The following is a 20,490-nucleotide window of genomic DNA, read 5'->3' on the forward strand; positions in this document are numbered from 1 at the left end:
ACCAAAGAACAAATCGGTTCGAGAGTGGGCAAAAGAGAGGCGATATGACTCACTGGGGGAGAATGGGACTCAAGAACCTTATTGAAAAGAGAGCTTTTCAAGATGAAAATGAAAATTACACAGTGGCTCTGTTGTCCTGAGTGGAGTGGGGAAAGTCATTCATGCAATGTGAAGCCAAAAGGGAGAAGAGCCAAGACCAGGTAGAGCAATGACCACATCGGACAGAGAGGGGAGAGCCAAGTGGCCCATTGTGGCGTGGTCTGCTGGATGTTTAGATTGTTCTCCATGCTCTAGCAGTTGTACTTTTAGTCTCACTCTCAGGAAGAGAGAACATTGCATCACTTGGAAAGCTTTCAGAATATGTACTTTACTTGCTACCAGTTTTAAAGCATTCTGGTCATGTTTGTAACTCATCTACAAATTTTTGAATTGGTTTAGATGTCGACCTTAATCATTGCTGCAGTCTGAAGTACCAGAAGAGACATACTGTAGATGATGGTTGCTGTTTCCTTTTTCCAAAATGCCTGGTAACAGGAGCATCACTGTTGCAATGTCTCCAGATACACCTTTTTCTCCAAGAACCTCCATTTGTCTCTGCTGCTAACTATTGTCAGCATAAAAAATGAATTCGATCCGACTGGTAATTGTAAGAGTTTCCTATGATCTGAGAACACAGAAACAATTGTTTATTCATTTGTCTTCCTGTGTCTCTCTTTGTTCCTCTCTCCAGCTGCCTACTGTAGCATCAACGATCCTCCTGTGAATGGGGGCGTGGTTAACCGAACCAAACTCCGCCCAGGTAGCAGGCTACAATTCTACTGTAACCGTGGTTACCGTCTGGTAGGGTCAAGCAATGCCACCTGCAGGCTCCACCTTAATGGGCTTTTCCAGTGGGATGCACCTCCACCTTTTTGTCAAGGTAAAATGTCACCATGTATGGGCTCAGTTCACACTGGGTATTAAAACACGTCCTTTAAATCCAAAGTAGACAGCTTTAAGTACGTCAATTTACACTTAGCGTTAGAATGCGTCTCCACATGTGTCTCCAGTGACCACTTGGGATCTAATCTCACTTTCCCACTCTATTAGCAAAAGAACATGTACATCTTTATCACTATAAAACACTTCAATTGATGAAAACTGTTATGCAGATTTGCAGCTGAGAGAGATGGAGTGTGTGAACGTGGACCGAGTTTCATCATGATATAAAAACTGACGTTGTTTGATGCCTAATGTCACACTCCTGTTCTTTGGTATATCAGCGAAGTGTATAAAGTCTACGCAGGCTAGTGTATGTGTAAATAGTGACTGACCGACAGACTTGCATCCAGTATGAAATGTCTGTATCCTCACTGCGCTGCAGCTGCATTGTTGTATACTATGAATTGCTCGTGGGTCACATCTATCACCGAATCTATCTCCATTTCCATTCCTTACTGTAACAAACAAGATATACCAGACATGTCCTGTATTTTCATGCACAGTCCACTCTGATGCTTGGGATGACATGTGAAATAATTAATCCAAAATGTTTTTACTGAGACATAGAAGAGAGGCATTAAATCAGGCAGGAATGATGACAAGTGATCTGTCACTCAACATCATCATTGCTCTGGTTAAAGAGCCGAGGCGGTCCTTCAGTTTGTCCTAAAACACATTCCCGTACCTACTGCTGACAAAGTGTGGCCATTTGCGTCCCAGACCAGCTCCAAATGTAGTCTAAGAGATCGGATCTAATTATATCCTCAATGCGTCTTGAGCATTTTCACTCCAGTGCTTTTGATCAAATCACTGGGGATGCATGTTTATACAAGATGTAAACAGGGCCCAAGTTATGAGGAAGACATTTGTCAAGCATTAAAACTTGCAGTATGAAAAGGAATCACTAACATATCCTCTCTTTGTGATCCTACAGCGGTCTCATGTGGGATCCCTCAGATCCCGGGCAACGGCAGCTTCCAGGCTAACCAGTACACTGTTGGTAGCCAGGTCACCTACCACTGTAACAACGGCTACCACCTTGACCCTGGTGTTACAATGACAACAGTGTGTTTAGAGGACGGCAGCTGGAGCAATGCAGCCTCAGCCCCCAGATGCCTACGTAAGTTTTTAACTGATGATTTAAGAGTAGTTAAGAATGTAAGTTGACAAAAGAACAAAATATCTGAAGGTCACATACTAGCTATTGTTTTTAGCTTTTTACTACATCTCGCAGTCTTGAGACTCTGGAGTGGAGTTTGATCAGTCTTACGATCCACTTACTAGTGCAGACTTAAGACGACACTGTTTCCAAGGTCAAGAGTTAAACTTGACACTCAAAGAGTCTGACTTTTCTCTAAAAAGGTTGCTATGCACATGTCTATTGCAGTGTTGCAAACAATAATTGGAAGGTAAAAAATGATAGTGTCAGAAATTATGTTAAAAAACAAAGCCAAAGTTTGTGTTAAAAGCAGCAGTTTTGGTTTTTAAATTCAAACCATATGGCAGTAAAGAGCCAGCGTTTTACGACATAAATAAACCTTGAATACCTTCATGTAAAAAAGTTATTATTCTAATGTGATCAATCTTTATCTTTTAGCGATCCACTGCCCCAGCATCGAGGGCACCCTGTCAGATCACATGACCTACCGCCTGCTTTCCGGTAGGCTTGGAGAGTTTAGTTCTATGGTGATGCTTGAATGCACTACGGGGTTCTATCTGGGTGTGGGGCATCGGAGTCTTCGCTGCCTTGCCAATGGGACCTGGGAGGGGTCAGATGACCCAGCTACATGCAAAAGTAAGTATTGTTACAAACATGAATACTATCAAAACTGTGATATATTTATTTTGCTCAAAATCCTCTGACCCCTTCCCCTCTGAGTCAACATGTAAAAGACTTTTGAAAGATTATAACTAGATTGCAGTTGCTGACACAAACTGTTATGAATGAGGTTTCGAAACAACGTACCCTCCTTAATTATTACAGCTGGATATGCCAAACAAAACTATTCCTCTAATACAGTTGGGAATTATTTGGGGAAAGATAGCATGTGCTTTTTAGTTTGGGTGGAAGCATGACCGTGCCTAACACTGGCTGCCTCAGTTCTCCTAGATTTGGTAGTACGACGGCGTGTATTCATCCATTCCCCCTTTTACTACCTTTATACAAGTTACTATGGGTTTATTTACCACGGCACATTGTCTTGGGACTGTAATAACTGTTTAAACAGAATATAGTTGTTGCATAAATACATGTGAGGTATTTGTGGGAAATAGTAGAAGGTTGTTAATCAAAATAGAGAGTTAGTAGTAAGCAATGTGCCTTTGCTCCATATACCACAAAGGGGTAGTTGTAATAAAACTTTTCAGTAGGCTACAGAATTTCTTAGTGTTCCATTAAAAAAGACCACCCAAAAAATTTACAACCGAAATCTATCCTACGTAATTGTTGGTCTCAAACTTTATTCAACTACATTTTCAGTTTATCTCTATTTTTCATGATCCATTATATAGCTCTGAGAGATTTGGCAATCTAACAGAAGTATGTATTCTTCAAGTTGGCCAGCAAGTTAATGCGGTGTCCCAAACGATGAAAACATCTCATTGGCTATCTTCTGATCTAACTTTTATTCAGCCTTGTATTTTATTGGAAAACAAAATTTACAGTGTTTCCACTTAGAATGATAGTTCACAGACTACATAACAAACAACATAACCTGCTTCATATCAACATTTTTGGCAGCAATACAAGTTGCCCAATATTGTCATGTAATATCTAATTTCCAATGTCGTTTTTTTATTATATAGTCATTTCCTGCGGTGAGCTTCCTTCACCTCCTTTTGGGACCAAACTGGGGACATTGACCACATTCGGAGCAACTGCAATCTTTATGTGCAACCATGGTTACACTCTGGTGGGGTCGCATGTCAGAGAGTGCGGAGCTAACGGGCTGTGGAGTGGTGCAGAGACCAGGTGTCTAGGTAAGGTCCACTACATATGATAGGACACATATTATGTTAGGGTGTCACAGTGTTAAGCGAATTGAAAGGTAAGAAAGTAAATCATCTAAAAGAGCATTTAATGTAAAGACCAGCTCTCTATATGCTGTAAGCCATAATGTCACAATTTCTTGCACAACTTGTGTAGATAGGGCTAAGCTGTGTGTAGGACCTGTGTCAAGGACTTTTTTATAAAGGATTAATATTTAATGGAAAAATGTGAACATATAAATTTTATACCTAAGCTTTATTAATACATGGGGTTGGTGTCTAGGTAGGGTCTGTGGAACTTAGACCACAGATAAGTGAGATAAACTGTGCACATGCATCAGTAACTCAAACGATCTACTACTGAGACATTTTATTACTTAGTACATTAAGGGCTTGATTTAGACCTTCACTGACCAGAAATGATTAATCCTGATTTTACATGCACACTGTACTCTAGCATTGGAGTTACATGGCTGGATAAGAAGCCTTGTGCAGGATGGACATTTTATGTGATGAACTTAAATCAAGGCATGCCCGCCTTCACATAATGATCTTGAGATTCTGCTGCTAATAAGAGAAAGCAGAATATACCAAAGAGCTGATGAAAGATGGAGTCATAAAAATAACATTTTAAACACAAATGTGGTTAAATGCAAGTTAGCTGCAATTCATTTGTCAACTCAGACATACACACTCGGTTTGGAAATATTTGCACAACAATATGTTGATTTTCCCAGGTGATAAAATCATTGATAGTATGATTGCAATTAAGCTTTGTAAAGTCAATTCCTATGAGGTTTTCATTGATGTATGCTTTAAGTCTTTTTGTTAAATGTTGAGATAATTATTCCCCCCAATCAATATCTTAAAATAACTAAAGCCCAATGTCAGACTGCTGTAAAAACCCACTGTCAGACTGCAATCAAGACCCAACCTTGTGTTGATGTCAACCATCTATGACGGACAGATATCAAAACCCAACCTCAGATTGATGTCAAAACTCAACAACAGATTGATGTCAACACCAAAGTTAAGACAGTTGTCAAAGCCCAATGTTGGACTGAAATAAAAACTCCAAGTTGGACAGATGTTAGCCACCAATGTCAAACAGATGTCAAAATCCAACATCACTTAGATATCACAACCAAATGTTAAAGTCAATGACCAAAGATGGAATGATATTAACCACCAACGTTGGACAGATATCAAAACCGAACGTTGGATAGAAGTCAAAACCCATCATCTGACAGATCTCAACCACCAATGTCAGACAGGCGTCAAAATTCATCATCACACAGACGCAAAATTTCACATAAAAATCAAAAGCGAACGTTGGATAGACATCAAAACCCAGTGTAAGGCAGCGGGAAACCCAATATAAGACAGACGTGAATATCAGTAAAATATTATAGCCCTTTGACAGACAGACCTCAAAAACAAACCTTAGATTGTTGTCAAAACTCAACATCATACAGATGTCAAAACACAGTTTCTGACAGACAACAAAACCCAACATCAGACAGACAACAAAACCCAATGTCAGACATCAAGACCCAATGTCAGACAGACATCAAAACCCAATGTCAGACAGACATCAAAACCCAATGTCAGACAGACATCAAGACTCAATGTCAGACAGACATTAACACCCAATGTCAGACAGACATCAAGACTCAATGTCAGACAGACATCAAGACTCAATGTCAGACAGACATTAACACCCAATGTCAGACATCAAGACCCAATGTCAGACAGACATCAAAACCCAATGTCAGACAGACATTAACACCCAATGTCAGACAGACATCAAAACCCAATGTCAGACAGACATTAACACCCAATGTCAGACATCAAGACCCAATGTCAGACAGACATCAAAACCCAATGTCAGACAGACATCAAAACCCAACGTCAGACAGACATTAACACCCAATGTCAGACAGACATCAAAACCCAACGTCAGACAGACATTAACACCTAATGTCAGACAGACATCAAGATTCAATGTCAGACAGACATTAACACCTAATGTCAGACAGACATCAAAACCCAATGTCAGACAGACATTAACACCTAATGTCAGACAGACATCAAAACCCAACGTCAGACAGACATTAACACCTAATGTCAGACAGACATCAAAACCCAATGTCAGACAGACATTAACACCTAATGTCAGACAGACATCAAGACTCAATGTCAGACAGACATTAACACCCAATGTCAGACAGACAACAAAACCCAACATCAGACAGACAACAAAACCCAATGTCAGACATCAAGACCCAATGTCAGACAGACATCAAAACCCAATGTCAGACAGACATTAACACCTAATGTCAGACAGACATCAAAACCCAACGTCAGACAGACATTAACACCTAATGTCAGACAGACATCAAGACTCAATGTCAGACAGACATTAACACCCAATGTCAGACAGACATCAAAACCCAATGTCAGACAGACATCAAAACCCAACGTCAGACAGACATCAAAACCCAACGTCAGACAGAAGTCAAAACCCAACGTCAGACAGATGTCAAAATGCTAAGTCAGATTGATGTCAAAACCCAACGTCAGACAGAAGTCAAAACCCAACATCTGTCAGATGTCAAAATCCAACGTCAGACAGACGTCAAAATCCTACGCCAGATTGATGTCAAAACCCAACGTCAGACAGAAGTCAAAATCCAATGTCAGATTGATGTCAAAACCTGTTGTCAAACAGCTGTTAAACCCCAATGTCAAACAGATGTCAAAATTCAACCTCAGACTTATGTTAAAACCCAATGTCAGATAGACTGCAAAAATCGGTTGAAGTCAACTCCCAACATAGGACAGTAGTCAAAGGTCAACCACCAATTTCCCAGCGTCACATTGACGTCAAACAGATGTAAAAACCCAACGTCAGAGAGATGTCAAAATCTGATGTAAAATCCCAACGTCACATTGATGTGATGATTTTAAGAAGATGGTGTTGAGAAATTGGTAGAAAAATCTGGATTGCGTCAACAGCAATCTCAGATGACTTTTCTAAATAATCAATGTTCTTAACTCTGCTGAAAAGTACATTAAGTCACATGAGAAAAAGCTACATTGAATGCCAGATACTGGGCCTCTGCCATTGATTTCATTAGGCACAGAAACATGCAGCGAGGAATTGACTGTGTAACATGGGTGATTGGTCTCTTAATAGTTGAAATGGTTTTAAATACAACTCAATCAATATCCACACCTAAGCTTTCACGATGTACCCTGCAATTTATCTGCTCAACGTTTAAGAAATCATGAAAGCATGTGGTACTTCAAGGCCACTTATAGAACGCAGAGAAATCATTTAAATGTGCTAATTCCAGTGCATCTGTGTTGGCTGCATGGGTAGGGCTGCCTTCACAGAGCTGCACTATTTATTAACATTGATTTGTAGATGCACTGATGATGTCGCTCCCCTGCCATTCAGAAGTTTAAGTAAAGCTCCTTTTTAAGTAGGTTTAAGGTCGTAATCACGGGTATATAGAGCACTGGTGACTTAAAAGTTGTTTTTTATTTTACTGCATTGATCTCTATCATTTTGTCTCTTCTAGCTGGTCACTGTGACTCTCCAGATCCTATAGTCAATGGTCACATTAGTGGAGATGGCTCTAGTTACCGTGACACAGTGGTGTACCAGTGCATGTTAGGATATCGCCTCATTGGCACATCAGTCCGGATCTGTCAGCAGGACCACCGCTGGTCTGGAACAACACCTGTCTGTGTCCGTAAGTACTTAATGATCCCAAAACCATTACTGTATTGTTTGGCATGCTTATATAATGTGAAAAACATATAAAGTAAATCTTTAACTCATGGGAATATGACGCACATTTTATGGTTTTCAGGCTTCAGCATATTTGCAGAATCTATATGTTGTAACAAAAAGCTGAAAATCTCATAGCACAATGCTGCACATATTACTCTTTCCACACCTCCAGTTTCTCATAATGTTTCTTCATCCTCCCTCAGCTATCACTTGTGGTCACCCGGGCAACCCAGCCAACGGGCGGACCAATGGCAGCGAGTTCAACCTCAATGATGTTGTCAACTTTACATGTAACAGAGGGCACGTTCTCAGTGGAAACGCTCGTGCTCAGTGTCGACTCAACGGACAGTGGAGCAGCCCCCTACCTGTCTGCAAAGGTCACACCAGCACACTTTTTTTGCACTTTCAAATACCTTAAGATAGGCGAGATGTATTACTGATGTTGGCATCTTTTTAGATACCAGTTTGTGAGTAAAATAGCATGATAGCCACATGGACAAAATGACACCCAAGCTGTACACAATGAAAAAATGATTCCCAACCTCTACAACCCTTATATTGATTTAGTTTTAAAACCATGCAGATAGATGGTCAGCATGTTTTCGGTCCGATTTGCTTCCACCTCCTGCATGTCAACTGGAACATTTTTTGTTTCACCAGACTGTAAAATTGAGAACTGAATAATCGTAGCGTAAACCTACCATTCAGTTGTACTCAGCGGCCATCATTGTGCCGTGTGTCGTGTTTGTGTGTTTATTCATATGTCAGACACACACACAGCTGGGTACATGTCCAGAGACACATTCCTCTCCTCCGCTAACCATGCGTGGTCGTTGCTCTACAAGCCTCCCCAGACCTCCAGTAGTGTAACACTTACGATGTAGTATAACGCACACACAGGCCTTCTGCACAGTCATGAGAGCTGATCAATACAACATAGCTGCTCACATGGGTTTACTATTGAAGGGATTCATCCTCGCTTGCTTGCGTTCTCCATCTCCCACACTTTCTCAGTCTCATCCCTCCTTCCCTCTCTCTCCCTCCCAGCAGCAGCTGTCAATTGTGAGACTGAAACTTTCTTTGTTCCCATAGGGTGCCAGACACACACATACACACACACACTTACACACACACACATATCTCTCTGTCCCCCATGGACTTGAATTTGAGTGAATGTCAGTCTCCCCTGTGACATGTGAAAAAAATAAGACTCCACTCTTATTAGACTGGCATCCACGCAGAGAGCAGAGAAGAGTCCAGAGGAGAAAGTCGAGAACAAAGAACTTCAGAAAACAGAGTAGATTATGATAAAAGTGCAGTTTAGAGAAGACCAGACGGAGCAACAAGGATAATCTGTAACACTGTAACCCAGGGTTTAGTACCCTAAACGTACCCCACCCAGTTATTCTGGTTTTGGTGAACGGTTTAAGCTTCATCATATTAGCAGCTGTTTGATGTTGTTTCTGACTCTCACAAGCTGACTTCACAGCTTGCAGTAGCTTTCTAAAACAGTCCATATTTATATATACATATGTTAATGTCACTATATTTACTGTCAAACTCTGAGTATAAAACTTTGCACTTTATATAGGAAAATATATGCACTATATATTTTGCTTGAAAAATGCCACAATGAAGCAATATAGCATTCAGGGTATATCCACTACCTTCCAAAGCAGACCCATAATGCAGCCACATTTTACACATGCAAAAAGTACAGTCATGTCCCATAAGGTTAGTGTTGGGTTTGGTTAGAAGATATACTTATCTTTTGGTGCACAGGCCTTCTGATCTGGGGGTTGCCCCGTGGTTATTCAAGAGACATGCATGTGTGCTGGTGGCTCAGGGGCAGGGCATCTGCCTCTCCAGCGGGAGACCCGGATGTCCCTGACCATCAAAAAGCAGGGAATGGGCCCCCAGGGGTTCAGCCTCCATCAGTATAGCTATCACCCTCCCTGTTCAATGTTAATTGGGGGTAGTCTTATAATATTTGTCTAAGGGGATGGTTAGGTTTAGGTTTTAGACCCTTGGGATAGGGTATAGGAAAAAGGATGTGCCCTGTCCATGAGAAATGAGAGGAGAAAAGAGAAAAAAAAGAAGGATAGAGGGTTAGGGTTAGTGTTTGTAGAAAAAGGTGTGTGAAAAAGAAGACGGGGAAGGCAGAGCCAAGGTGAGGTGCCATGTCTGGGGATAGCACCCGCTCGACCAGGCTGTAAGCAATGCCTCTCCCAAAATGAGAGGTGTTAAACTTTGCACTATATATAGTGTAAAACAATCAGAACAAAAACAGTCCAAAACAGCCTCATGATACAAACAGTCACATTTTCCAAAGGCAAAAATTAGTATGTCCCATAGGTTAGGGTTAGGGTTAGAATATCAATTAACTGCTGAGCTCAAAGTTAAGGTGTTGAGAGTCTATTAAAAAGGGAGCAATGACTGACTGATTTTGGACATAGCTAATGTTGTTTTCGCTGTCACAGTAATCCAAAGCTGCTCCTAAAAAAGGACTATGTTTGAAGTGTTTCTCTTGTCTTGTCTTCCCTTCTCTCATATCTCACTGTATATCCATTTGAACCATTTGGACCAACACAGTGCAGAAACATTCCTGTCTGTAAGAACTATATAAACAGATCCTAACTGTGTCTTCTGCTCTCTTCTGCAGTGGTGAACTGTTCTGACCCGGGCCACGTGGAGAATGGTGTGCGCCAGTCTGGCCTACGTTACCCAGAAGTCTTCAGCTATGGCGTAACTGTGGCAATCCACTGCAAAAGAGGCTTCTACCTCCTGGGCTCTGCAATCCTCACATGTCAGCATGATGGACGATGGGACCGACCAATCCCTCACTGCCTAGGTATGCAAGGAAAAATAGTCGAGTGAGATTTATTTTAGGCCAGAGAAACAATGCAGGAGAGAAGCAGAAGAAACTATAGATTGACATTCATAGGCCTATTATGAAGAAGTTTGTCTTTTGTGAGCAGGTTACAACTTTCTGCCAAAAAACACTACAAAAGTTTGTCATGCTGAACACAAGTAGTCATAGGCAGGTGGGTTTCTATTTATTTTGCTTTATATTTGTCAGGAAAAGCCATTTGAGGAGTGAAATGGCTTGAACAGCCACAGCCAGGAAGATGAGGTGCGAATGAGAAAGTGAAAGAATAAGAGAGGGTTCAAGGTAGAAAATGGGAGGGAAGTAATCATAAAAGGAGGGCGCGAGTATAAGAGAAAGAGGCTTAAAGGTTTGAGCATGTTTGTGCGTGTGTGAATGTGTGTGTACAGGAACAAAAGGTGAGCGTGTGTCTCTTAGGGCAATAGGCATTCTTTACAGAGAGCTACAATAGCTGATAGAAACATAGAGATTAAACTGGAGAGGCTGATTCAGAGAGAAACACACAGAGAGCCGAACAGGAGCGCAGAATGAGGACACAGTGACAGAGAGGTAGAGATGAGGAATCAGACACACACTGGTGGGACGCCGGTGTCGGTGCATCGAGCATTACAGTCGAGAAACAAGGTCTTATCGGAAAATTGGGGGGAGAGGTGTGATGACTGAGGGGCGAGGAGAGGATGGAGTAATATAATTTGGGGGTTAGGGGAGATATCAGAGGACCAGTCATTTGGCAGAAATAGAAAATCGAGAGCTGTTTCATATCTGTGTCCTCCAGAAACCTGTGCTCTGTAATATGTCGATTTTTTTTCCAAAATGAAGAAAAAAATAGAAGTTCTTTTCACTGATGTCTGCTGCTCTGACGCTGTGGAACGAGGTCTACTTGTTTTCTACACAGAGGGGAGGGAGAGAGACTCGTTCTATGTTTTCTAGCTAAAGGGAGTTTAATTTGATGTGAGTTATTGCTTCTTTCTCTCTCAGGCAGTTCAATTAAACTTAAAAATACGCTTTACTGGTATGACTGTATACCGCCATACAGTGCAAGCGAAGCACTGTGGTTTCTGTTTAATTATGTGTTTATAGAAAAGTTATATTGTAAAATTGCAAAAAGCACACCACAAAACTGCAATGTCCTCAGTTTGATCCCAGCTAGGAATCTGTATTACATGTCATACCCCCTCTCTCTCCTCATATTTAATAACCTTCTCTACTTTAAATACTTTCAAAAATGCAATAAAGAAGGGCGTAAACAAAGAAAAGCTACTGCGTAATATTCAAGTGCATAACAGATTTTTTTAAATCAATTTTTTTTCAGAAATATTGACGAGAATAAATCAGATAGAAATAAACTATTCCCCCCATATTTAACTTAAAAAGGGGGTATTATGCTGTTTCACATTAAGACATATACATAATGTTACAATGTTGGATGTCCATATTAAACGTGGGTGAAGTTTCAAATCTGCAGGTAAAAGTATGTTGGATTAATCCCCAGGCTTCTCAGCTCAGTCTGCAGCAGTTCTTCTGAGAGCTGGCCAATCAGAAGAAAGCGGGCTTGTAGGGGCGGGTTTTCTTAAAGGGACAGAGCTGACTGAGTCGTTTCAGGTAGAGGCTGTATGAGGGCCTGCACAGAGCACCAGTGTGAGAAAAATGAGGAGGGTTTTTTTTTTGTGTTAATGATGCTAAGACACACACACACTCACGCACACACATATGTTAACCTCTTGCCTTGCTGTCACCCTCTCCCTCTATCTGCCTCCTGTAATGACCCAGCTGCACCATCTAATGCAGAAGTATCTGGAATCTATATTTGGACACAGTCACTCATTAACACACTATCTCTCTCTCTCTCTCTCTCTCTCTGTCACTATAGCTATTTCCTGTGGTGACCCCGGTGTACCCCCTAATGCGGTGGTATCTGGAACCCGCAGTTGGACGTACAGCTCAGTGCTGCAGTACTCCTGTCTGCCTGGAGGGGTGCTGGTGGGCAACACTTCTCGCCACTGTCAGGAGGATGGGACATGGAGTGGACCACCACCGTACTGCACTGGTATGGGCTCACAGGTCGATAACACAGCATGCATGGACGGACAGACAGACAGCATAAGTACATGATTTATTGACCAACCGGGTTAAGTAAAGTCAGACTAAGTAGTAAACTTCATAAAAGAAAAGTCCCATGTTGCGTTATCCTAGCACAACAAAGCTTTTTTTTTTTTTAAAGGCTTTTTTTCTTGTTTGTTTTTGGCTTCGGAAAAGCGAAAAATATGACTAAACTTTGAGGATATCTTCTGTCGGACTTGAGGAATTCCATGTGCACACTATTTCGGCATTTCTCCTTGTTCTGAAAGCTTTACAGCCCTCCTGCGCCTAGTTACGGTTGCTAACGTAGGACTGGACAGTAGCCGTTCAAGGGAGGGGCTTAGTGAAGGGTCAACTGGGTTTGCTTTTGCGCTCAGTTCAGTTGGTAGGACAAACTGTAGTCAGATAATGAAAGTTTTTCACTGACAAATAGGCCAAAATGTAAGTACTATAGTTGGCAGTTATTCTTCAAAGCGGTATCAAAGTTTTTAAATGCGACTGATGTCTAAATCTTGCTGTCTAAATGTCTTAATGAGCGTGTTACAGGACTAGACTTTACAGTTTCCACAATTCCAGACATAAATGACACAACACACTGCAGGAAACCTCATAATTCAGTCAGTTAATCCATTTAGTGACACACTGTAGCGAGCTGTTTATTACTTTGACCATAATTACCTCCCTTCAAGCTCACTGAAAACTGGCCTTTATGCTGCCCTTCCTTTCACGTACCCTGGCACCCCCTTTGTTCCGTAAAACCTGATTTTCTGTTGCACCCACGTAGATCACAGTGAGACAGCATTTTGAGAACTTTTCTTTTACATCTTTTAAAATGGGATACAGAAAACCATTAATTTGCTTGCTATAAGTAACAGTTTGAGGATCATGCTTGTGCCTGTGACCTTGAGAAAGTAGCATGTGTCATTATTATGAAAGCACTTAATGAATTTACAAATCCAGATAATGTGTTACGAGAGTAAACTGAGCATCTGGCTTGAGCTGCATGTGAAGGAAACAAGCAGGGAAAGGAAGGTTGAAGAGTCCCGGTTTTTCTTCTCAGGTTATAAGTGCTGCTCTACACTTGGCTTGTGTATTCCACAACACAACAACTGATCATTTCCAAACCCAGCATCAACTGTCTCAACAGCTGAAATGCAATAAGCTTACTCTGCTGGCCTCAAAACAGAACGCTCAGCAGGGCAGAAACCATCCTGCAGCTGAAAGACCTAATTGAGATGCAAGCCGCTGCATTTGGAGCTGTACCCTGTTAAACTCACAAATCCCCACCGATGGAATTTAAGCTGCTGAAATTGTGACACGCTCAGTGCTTTTAATGCTAGAACAATTTGGTATAGCCTAAATGCAAAGTACAGTTCGACAAAGTTTGCGTGTGAGGGCATGTGCGTGCACTATGTGTGCGTGTCACTGTATGTGAGAGGTAAAATATGTGTGCGCTTCCTGCAGAGAGAGAGGTTAGGAACGGGCTGAAATCACAAATGCTCTTTAGTTTGATGTCGTTGGCCTGTAGCAGGAATGCATTTATTTTTAGCACGGTGGCCCCATTGAGAGTCAGCCTCCTAACCCTGTGTTTCACCATTACGTTACATAAAATCACTAAAACCTATTAGGACACTAATGGACATCAGTCGAATGCAGCTGCTGCTTCATGTTAACTGTATCGAGTGTATTTGGATTGTCTGTTCATGTGGTTACGTGTGTTTGAACGCTCATGTCTCATCAGGACTGCGTGGGGGGTCCTTGGAGGCTTTAGCGGTGTGCACGTGTGTGTTTGGTACATCATCTTTATGTCTCTTTTCTCGCTATAGGTGGAAGTGCAGGAGTCTGTGGAGATCCAGGGATCCCTCCCCACGGTGCCCGTCTTGGAGGGGAGGAATTTAAAACCAAGAGCCTGCTGCGTTTTAGCTGCGAGGCGGGATACAGTCTGACTGGCTCAGCTGAGAGGACCTGCCTTCACAACGGCACCTGGAGCGGCACGCAGCCTGTCTGTCAAGGTGGGGGACACCTGCATATAGCTTTATATGACACATGTAGCTGTGGGAAGAGTTTACTCTTATTGAAGGATGGAACTTAAAGTAATAATCTCGATGTCTAAATATCTGTTAAAGCTCCTGTGAGGAGTTTTTTCTTAGTTATGAAACAGACTGAAATTAATTCTGATTATGTATGAGCTACTAAAGCAAACCAGACCATCAGCAACAAGATTGATTATTTCTTTGTAGTTATTTTTAATGCCTGAAACCGCTGGGAAGGGGGGTAGGTGTCAGATGAAGCGATTAACTGCACGCTGCCTTTGTTTACATTTTCCAGGGCAAATATTTTAAGTGAGTGATACATATGACTGTTAAAGAAAGCAGGATGAGATTTTTTGTTAAAAACCACCACTTAAGCACGTACAGGACAAAATCAGCAAAGAGATGAGAGGTACGGCTTCGTCCACAGGGGGCGCCAAAATCAACACAAACCGAAAGTTCCTCACAGGAGCTTTTGGTCACTATCTATCGCCAAATGAGGTAACACAATGGTGATTGAGCCTATGGCCTACTGATGAAAGCCTTTGCAGTATATAGTATTATTATGACTGGGTGTCTGTGGCGGCTTTCGTGGTAAAAATTACAAGTGGCGCCCAGTTAGTGACACTTTTTCCATCAGCCAGCAGTGGTTGAACAAACAAAGAAAAGATTGATGACTACAGATACAACTTCAAAAATAAGTGAAAATCCAAAGAAAAAGAAACAAATTTGACGCTCAGATGAAGGCAAACAGTCAGAAAAGGAAAACTACCGTCAGCGAGGAAAATCAAGAGTTACAACCGGAGCCAACTGTTGACGTCACACATGCGACACTGTCTGGATATCTGGGAAGGGTGCTCCTGCAATTTACCGTTTATCGCCATATCACCATCGCCAAAGAGAACGAAACTGAGATCTTCGAGATGATATCTTTAAGTTTTTAGACATCTATACTGCAAGTCACACTTTAAGCATGAAACAAATCCACTGTTTCCACCTACATTTAATTCCATCCTCGAACTTGATTCTGCCGTAATGAAAATCAAATCAGTGAGTGGAAATGGGTCCGTTGTTTGCACTGTTCTATTTATCTGCACTGTTTATCGACCCTATTTTAAAGTAAAGACTGCTGTTTGCTTTGTATGAGGGGCTTGGATATGATAACACAGCATATGCCGAACTGTCTGTTTAGAAAGCATCATCCATCTTGATACCACCTCATCCCCATTTCATTTGAGGCTACCTCAGGGTCCCAACCCAGATTCTATAAAACATTGCTGCGAAAATAACCATTTCTGTAAGCGGAAGCAGTGAGGATTTGTACAAACTCAGAGTGCAATTGTGGCATATGGACCTCATTATTCAGCATTTTATGTGAAAGTAAATCAGCTCAGCCTCCAAACATGAGCAGCTTAATCTCTTCTGTGGAGAATACAGTAGCAGCGGGCTGCTTGGCATGCTGGTGACAGTAAGCAACTAATCCATTACCAAATATAGCTTAAAACACATTACATACATTTGTCACTGTACCTGATTAAATATTGTGTATGTGAAGTTTACACATTATTTAAACATTGATTCATCACTGAAAAGAAAACCCACACTACACAATAAAACTATAATGTACACAACCTGGTAATCTTATAAGTTGACATAATTCCCAGTTGTCTGTCTCTGGGGAAAAAAACACTCAATTTTCCCCTAATTTAGGAGGTTAATGAAAGTTTGCAGGAAAAATATAGAGCTTCCTGTTTCTGTGCGGCATGCTTATATCAGTGTGGCCCAGATACAAAGGATTGAAGTGTGTCACTCCTCGCTGACTGAGCTGAATCTTACATTGCGCTGCTGTGGTGATAAAGTGTCTCTCACACAACAGCAGATTCCAAAGACAGACTTTAACCATCGGGGGTTTAGGGGAAATTAAAAAGGGTCCCCATAGTGCTGTAGAGACACTGGGATCCTTAGCTCCTTCCTGTGTTACTTCCCCCGTCCCAAACTGTGGCAGGTAGGCCCGAATGAAACACTGCTGACATTAACTCCAGCCTGACGCAGATTTTAGATTCAGTTAGATGGATGGGCTGTTCCAGCAGTAATTTGAGTGGAGGGGGAGAGGGAAGAATGAGTCATACAGTTTCAGTGCACCCTTATGATTGTGTGGCCAAGACCCAAAACACCACCAGTGTGCTAAATATAGACCGCTGAAAAGGATAACTGCAACACTGACTAAAATAAGAAAAAACAGCAGTAGATCTTGTCTCATCAGTTAAATATATATTTAGGTGCTTTATTAATTTGCTTCAGATGAAAATGACACATGTTTTGCAAAAGTTTTGCAGATTATAAAAACGTTTTAATGAAGAACTTTTAAAAAAAAAAATCATATAGTGGTTGGTCTGGCAAAAGAGGGTAGGCTGAGTGGCTGCTTTTCCAGTCATTGCAAGTGATGCGAGTAAACAGTAATCTACTATGGCTGAACAAACAAAGGAAAGATCGATGACTACAGATACAACTTCAAAAATAAGAGAAAATCCAAAGAAAAAGAAACAAATTGGACGCTCAGATGAAGCAAACAGTCTGAAAAGGAGTTACAACCGGAGCCGTCCGTGGACGTCACACATGCAACACTGTCTGGATATCTGGGAAGTGTGCTCCCGCTATTACCGTCTATCGCCATAGGTGTAACTAAAGAGAATGAAACTGAGGTCTTCGAGATTATAACATTAAGTCTTGTGTTAGTTACATATATTTAATCATGAACATCAAAATCTAGCCATCAAGTCTTACGCACACCCAAACACACACCCGCACGCACCTTAGAGGTGTGTGTCTGTTTGTATGTGTGCCAGCTCCTGTGTTTGTGTATAACAAATTATTTATGTCTGTCTACAGTTGTTTTTCATTAAGCTAATAGTGGTTAAAAGCTGATTCAGAAAGGATGAGACATCTATCACTGAGACACAAACACAAAGAAATCTATATACACATCCATACAGAAACACCGCCGCACACAAGCACACACACACAAACACACACACGAACAGACTGTTGCTCACAGCAGGTTTACTGATTACACTCACAGACACAAACTGTAAACTAAAAGGCACACACACACAGTATTGCTTTAAGTACTTCTCCTACACACCGCCTCATACGCAAACACACTCACACACGTACACAGTGGTGTCGGGCAGAGCTTTTAAGGGCTCTAACTAATGAATCCCATCGATAGGTGTTTGATTGTTAAAGGCTGTCAGCTGTCATGATCTTATTAGTGAAATGTGCTGGGGCTGGTTGCTAATTCCTGTCGGTTCTGTTAATGTGCTGTGTCAGCAAACTCAAGATCGATGGACCGCTTGTTTAGAGACGTTGCAGAGACGCAGACCTTTCACATCTTTATACTCCCAGTTTGGTCTTACTGGAGTAGCAGGGTTCGATAACACAGAAGGCCAAGGATGGATTGTGATTGCAGACAACCTCTCCTGCTTTTTCCCCACAAGAACAAGAGGGAAACACTAGCATTCCCATTGAGACCAACATATTGTAAAGGCTTTGGTGAGGAGCTTGTTGAAGCAGCTGTGAAGACGATCACCAGTGGATGCTGCCATGTCAAGCATAGAGCGAATCCAAAATTATAAATATGTATATGCTCTCATCGCTGAGACTTTGTTCTCCCCAGGATAACTCTGGAAGGACATTGTCCACAAGTACTGACTGAGAATGAGCTCTGCAACCCTGCTGCATGACCAATGCGTCTCCTGACTGGATGTTATTTCCACACCTTTTGCTTGTCTTATCAGGAGGATCTTGTTAAAAGTACTGGTGGATACATAAAACATCATGTCTTGGTTTTTAAGAAGAGGCAGCGCGAGGCAACAGGAGCCTGTCCTTGGTGCCGCTTAAGGCTTGCTGCTGTGCTCATTGGCACTTTGGTATTTGTAGTAGTTGCAGCAGATATATAAGCATCCTCCTGGGGGCTTCTAGCACACAACTGGAATACTGTACATCTACCATTCAGCGGTGGGAATCGCTCCAACAACCTTTAGTCATCAGTAAGCCTCACTGCCTATTTCCAGCTGACTCCGGTGATAATCTCATTATTGCAGCCTGCAGCTGATCAGTCTTGAGTGACAGTATTGCTCACACTGATATTATCGCTATGATTAATCACCACTGTTAAATGTTTCCTCCTTTCTCAGCTGTGTCGTGTGGTAACCCTGGCACCCCAGCACACGGCAGGATCGTCTTCAGTGACGGCATTACCTTCGGCAGCTCGGTGGCTTACGCGTGCTGGGAAGGCTTCAAAACATCCGGCCTGACCACCAGACACTGCACAACCAACGGGACGTGGACGGGACTACCCCCAGACTGCGCTGGTAGGTTGTCTCCATTGCTTCTACTGTCACTGCTAGTGTTGTTATTATAAGTGGTAAGTGCAGAGGGTGTAGTCATTATAATTATATGTCATTATCATGACATATTTGCAAAGGTTGAGCTATATCATTAGCTATATCGCTACTACTGCAAATAGTATGAGTGTGGGTGAGTGCATCGTGGTGTTATTGTAGTGAAGGGTCCCAGAGGGGTATAAACTGTGCATGGATGGGGCAAATGGCTGCTGTGCAGATACAGGACTGTACTAGAGTAAAGTGTGTTGTGTCTGAGATTTTAACTTGTAAAGTTTAAAAAGAGCGAGTCAGAGGTTTGGGGGAAATGAGAAAGAGAAGATGAGAGGTCGATGAAATGGAGCGAGGATGTGCTTCAGGGAAGTTAAAGATGGGAGTTTGTGAGAAAGTTGAGAAGTAGGACGAGAAGGGACAAGAAGAAAGACTTTTTTTTTCAGTCAGTTAGAAAGCACAGTAAGTTTTAGTAAAAGTAAATAGATTAGATAAGACTGAGTTATCCAAAAAATGCGCTGGAGCTCTTCTACACTACTGCAGGATGCTGGAACAAAAACCACCTGACAAATAAACACATCGAATTGTGTTAATTACTTTCCGTGTTTTCTTCTCTTGTAGTGATCAGTTGTGGAGATCCAGGGCCAGTAGCCAATGGAATCTATCTAGGAAGTGAGTTTACCTTCAATCACACTGTGATCTACCGCTGTAACCCCGGTCACCTGATGGAGCCACTTGGACGCAACGTTCTGCACTGCACTAAAGAAGGAACCTGGAACCAGACCAAACCCAGCTGTAGAGGTATGAACACTCAATAACTTCTTCCACAGGACAAGAACAGAAAGCTCTGAGTTTATCTGAAGAGGATGGGCCCACAGGAACAGTACTGACTAACATGAAACTAGGGGTGCAATGATTAGTTGACTTTGTCGACAAAAATCCAAATTAAGTAGTAGTAGTTGCCAATGAATTTGATTGTCTGTTAGTAATCAGAAAGCGACAGGTAACCAAATCATAGCGGCGGCCGAGGCAACATCATCGCGTTCTAAAACACCCCCAACGCTGCAAAGAAAAGGATCGCCTGTAAGATTTGTAAAGCAGACCTTTCTTTTTACGGGAGCATGTCAGTAATACGTGAGCAGACGGCACGTTGGACTTGTGGTTGATGCAGACTCGCACAGACAAGATATTTAGCTTCTCAGCCAGCTAACGTTAGCTATCTATAGACGGAGTTGTATTAGTTTTTAACATTAATATATCACTGTAGTGCTATGGAAAGAACCTGACACATCTTTCTTTAAAAATTAACTGTGTCACTTAACTTGAGAG

At 41.8% G+C, this 20,490-nt stretch overlaps 1 protein-coding gene across 1 annotated transcript in view; it reads left to right on the forward strand.

The window, feature by feature from the left end:
* The window catches only part of LOC138592048 (CUB and sushi domain-containing protein 1-like), a 467,070-nt gene that overhangs the window by 418,932 nt on the left and 27,648 nt on the right, over positions 1-20,490 (forward strand). Inside the window, exons 52-62 of the mRNA XM_069662659.1 lie at positions 731-919; positions 1,916-2,101; positions 2,579-2,776; positions 3,787-3,960; positions 7,557-7,730; positions 7,975-8,148; positions 10,434-10,622; positions 12,529-12,705; positions 14,564-14,749; positions 18,964-19,140; positions 19,783-19,962. Of these exons, the coding sequence (XP_069518760.1) occupies positions 731-919; positions 1,916-2,101; positions 2,579-2,776; positions 3,787-3,960; positions 7,557-7,730; positions 7,975-8,148; positions 10,434-10,622; positions 12,529-12,705; positions 14,564-14,749; positions 18,964-19,140; positions 19,783-19,962 (2,004 nt within the window). The remainder of the gene's footprint in view (positions 1-730; positions 920-1,915; positions 2,102-2,578; positions 2,777-3,786; positions 3,961-7,556; positions 7,731-7,974; positions 8,149-10,433; positions 10,623-12,528; positions 12,706-14,563; positions 14,750-18,963; positions 19,141-19,782; positions 19,963-20,490) is intronic.

The sequence above is a fragment of the Semicossyphus pulcher genome, unplaced genomic scaffold (assembly GCF_022749685.1).
Source record: "Semicossyphus pulcher isolate SPU_LCO1_2020_fin unplaced genomic scaffold, fSemPul1.0.p SCAF_1, whole genome shotgun sequence".
Taxonomy (NCBI): Eukaryota; Metazoa; Chordata; class Actinopteri; order Labriformes; family Labridae; genus Semicossyphus; species Semicossyphus pulcher.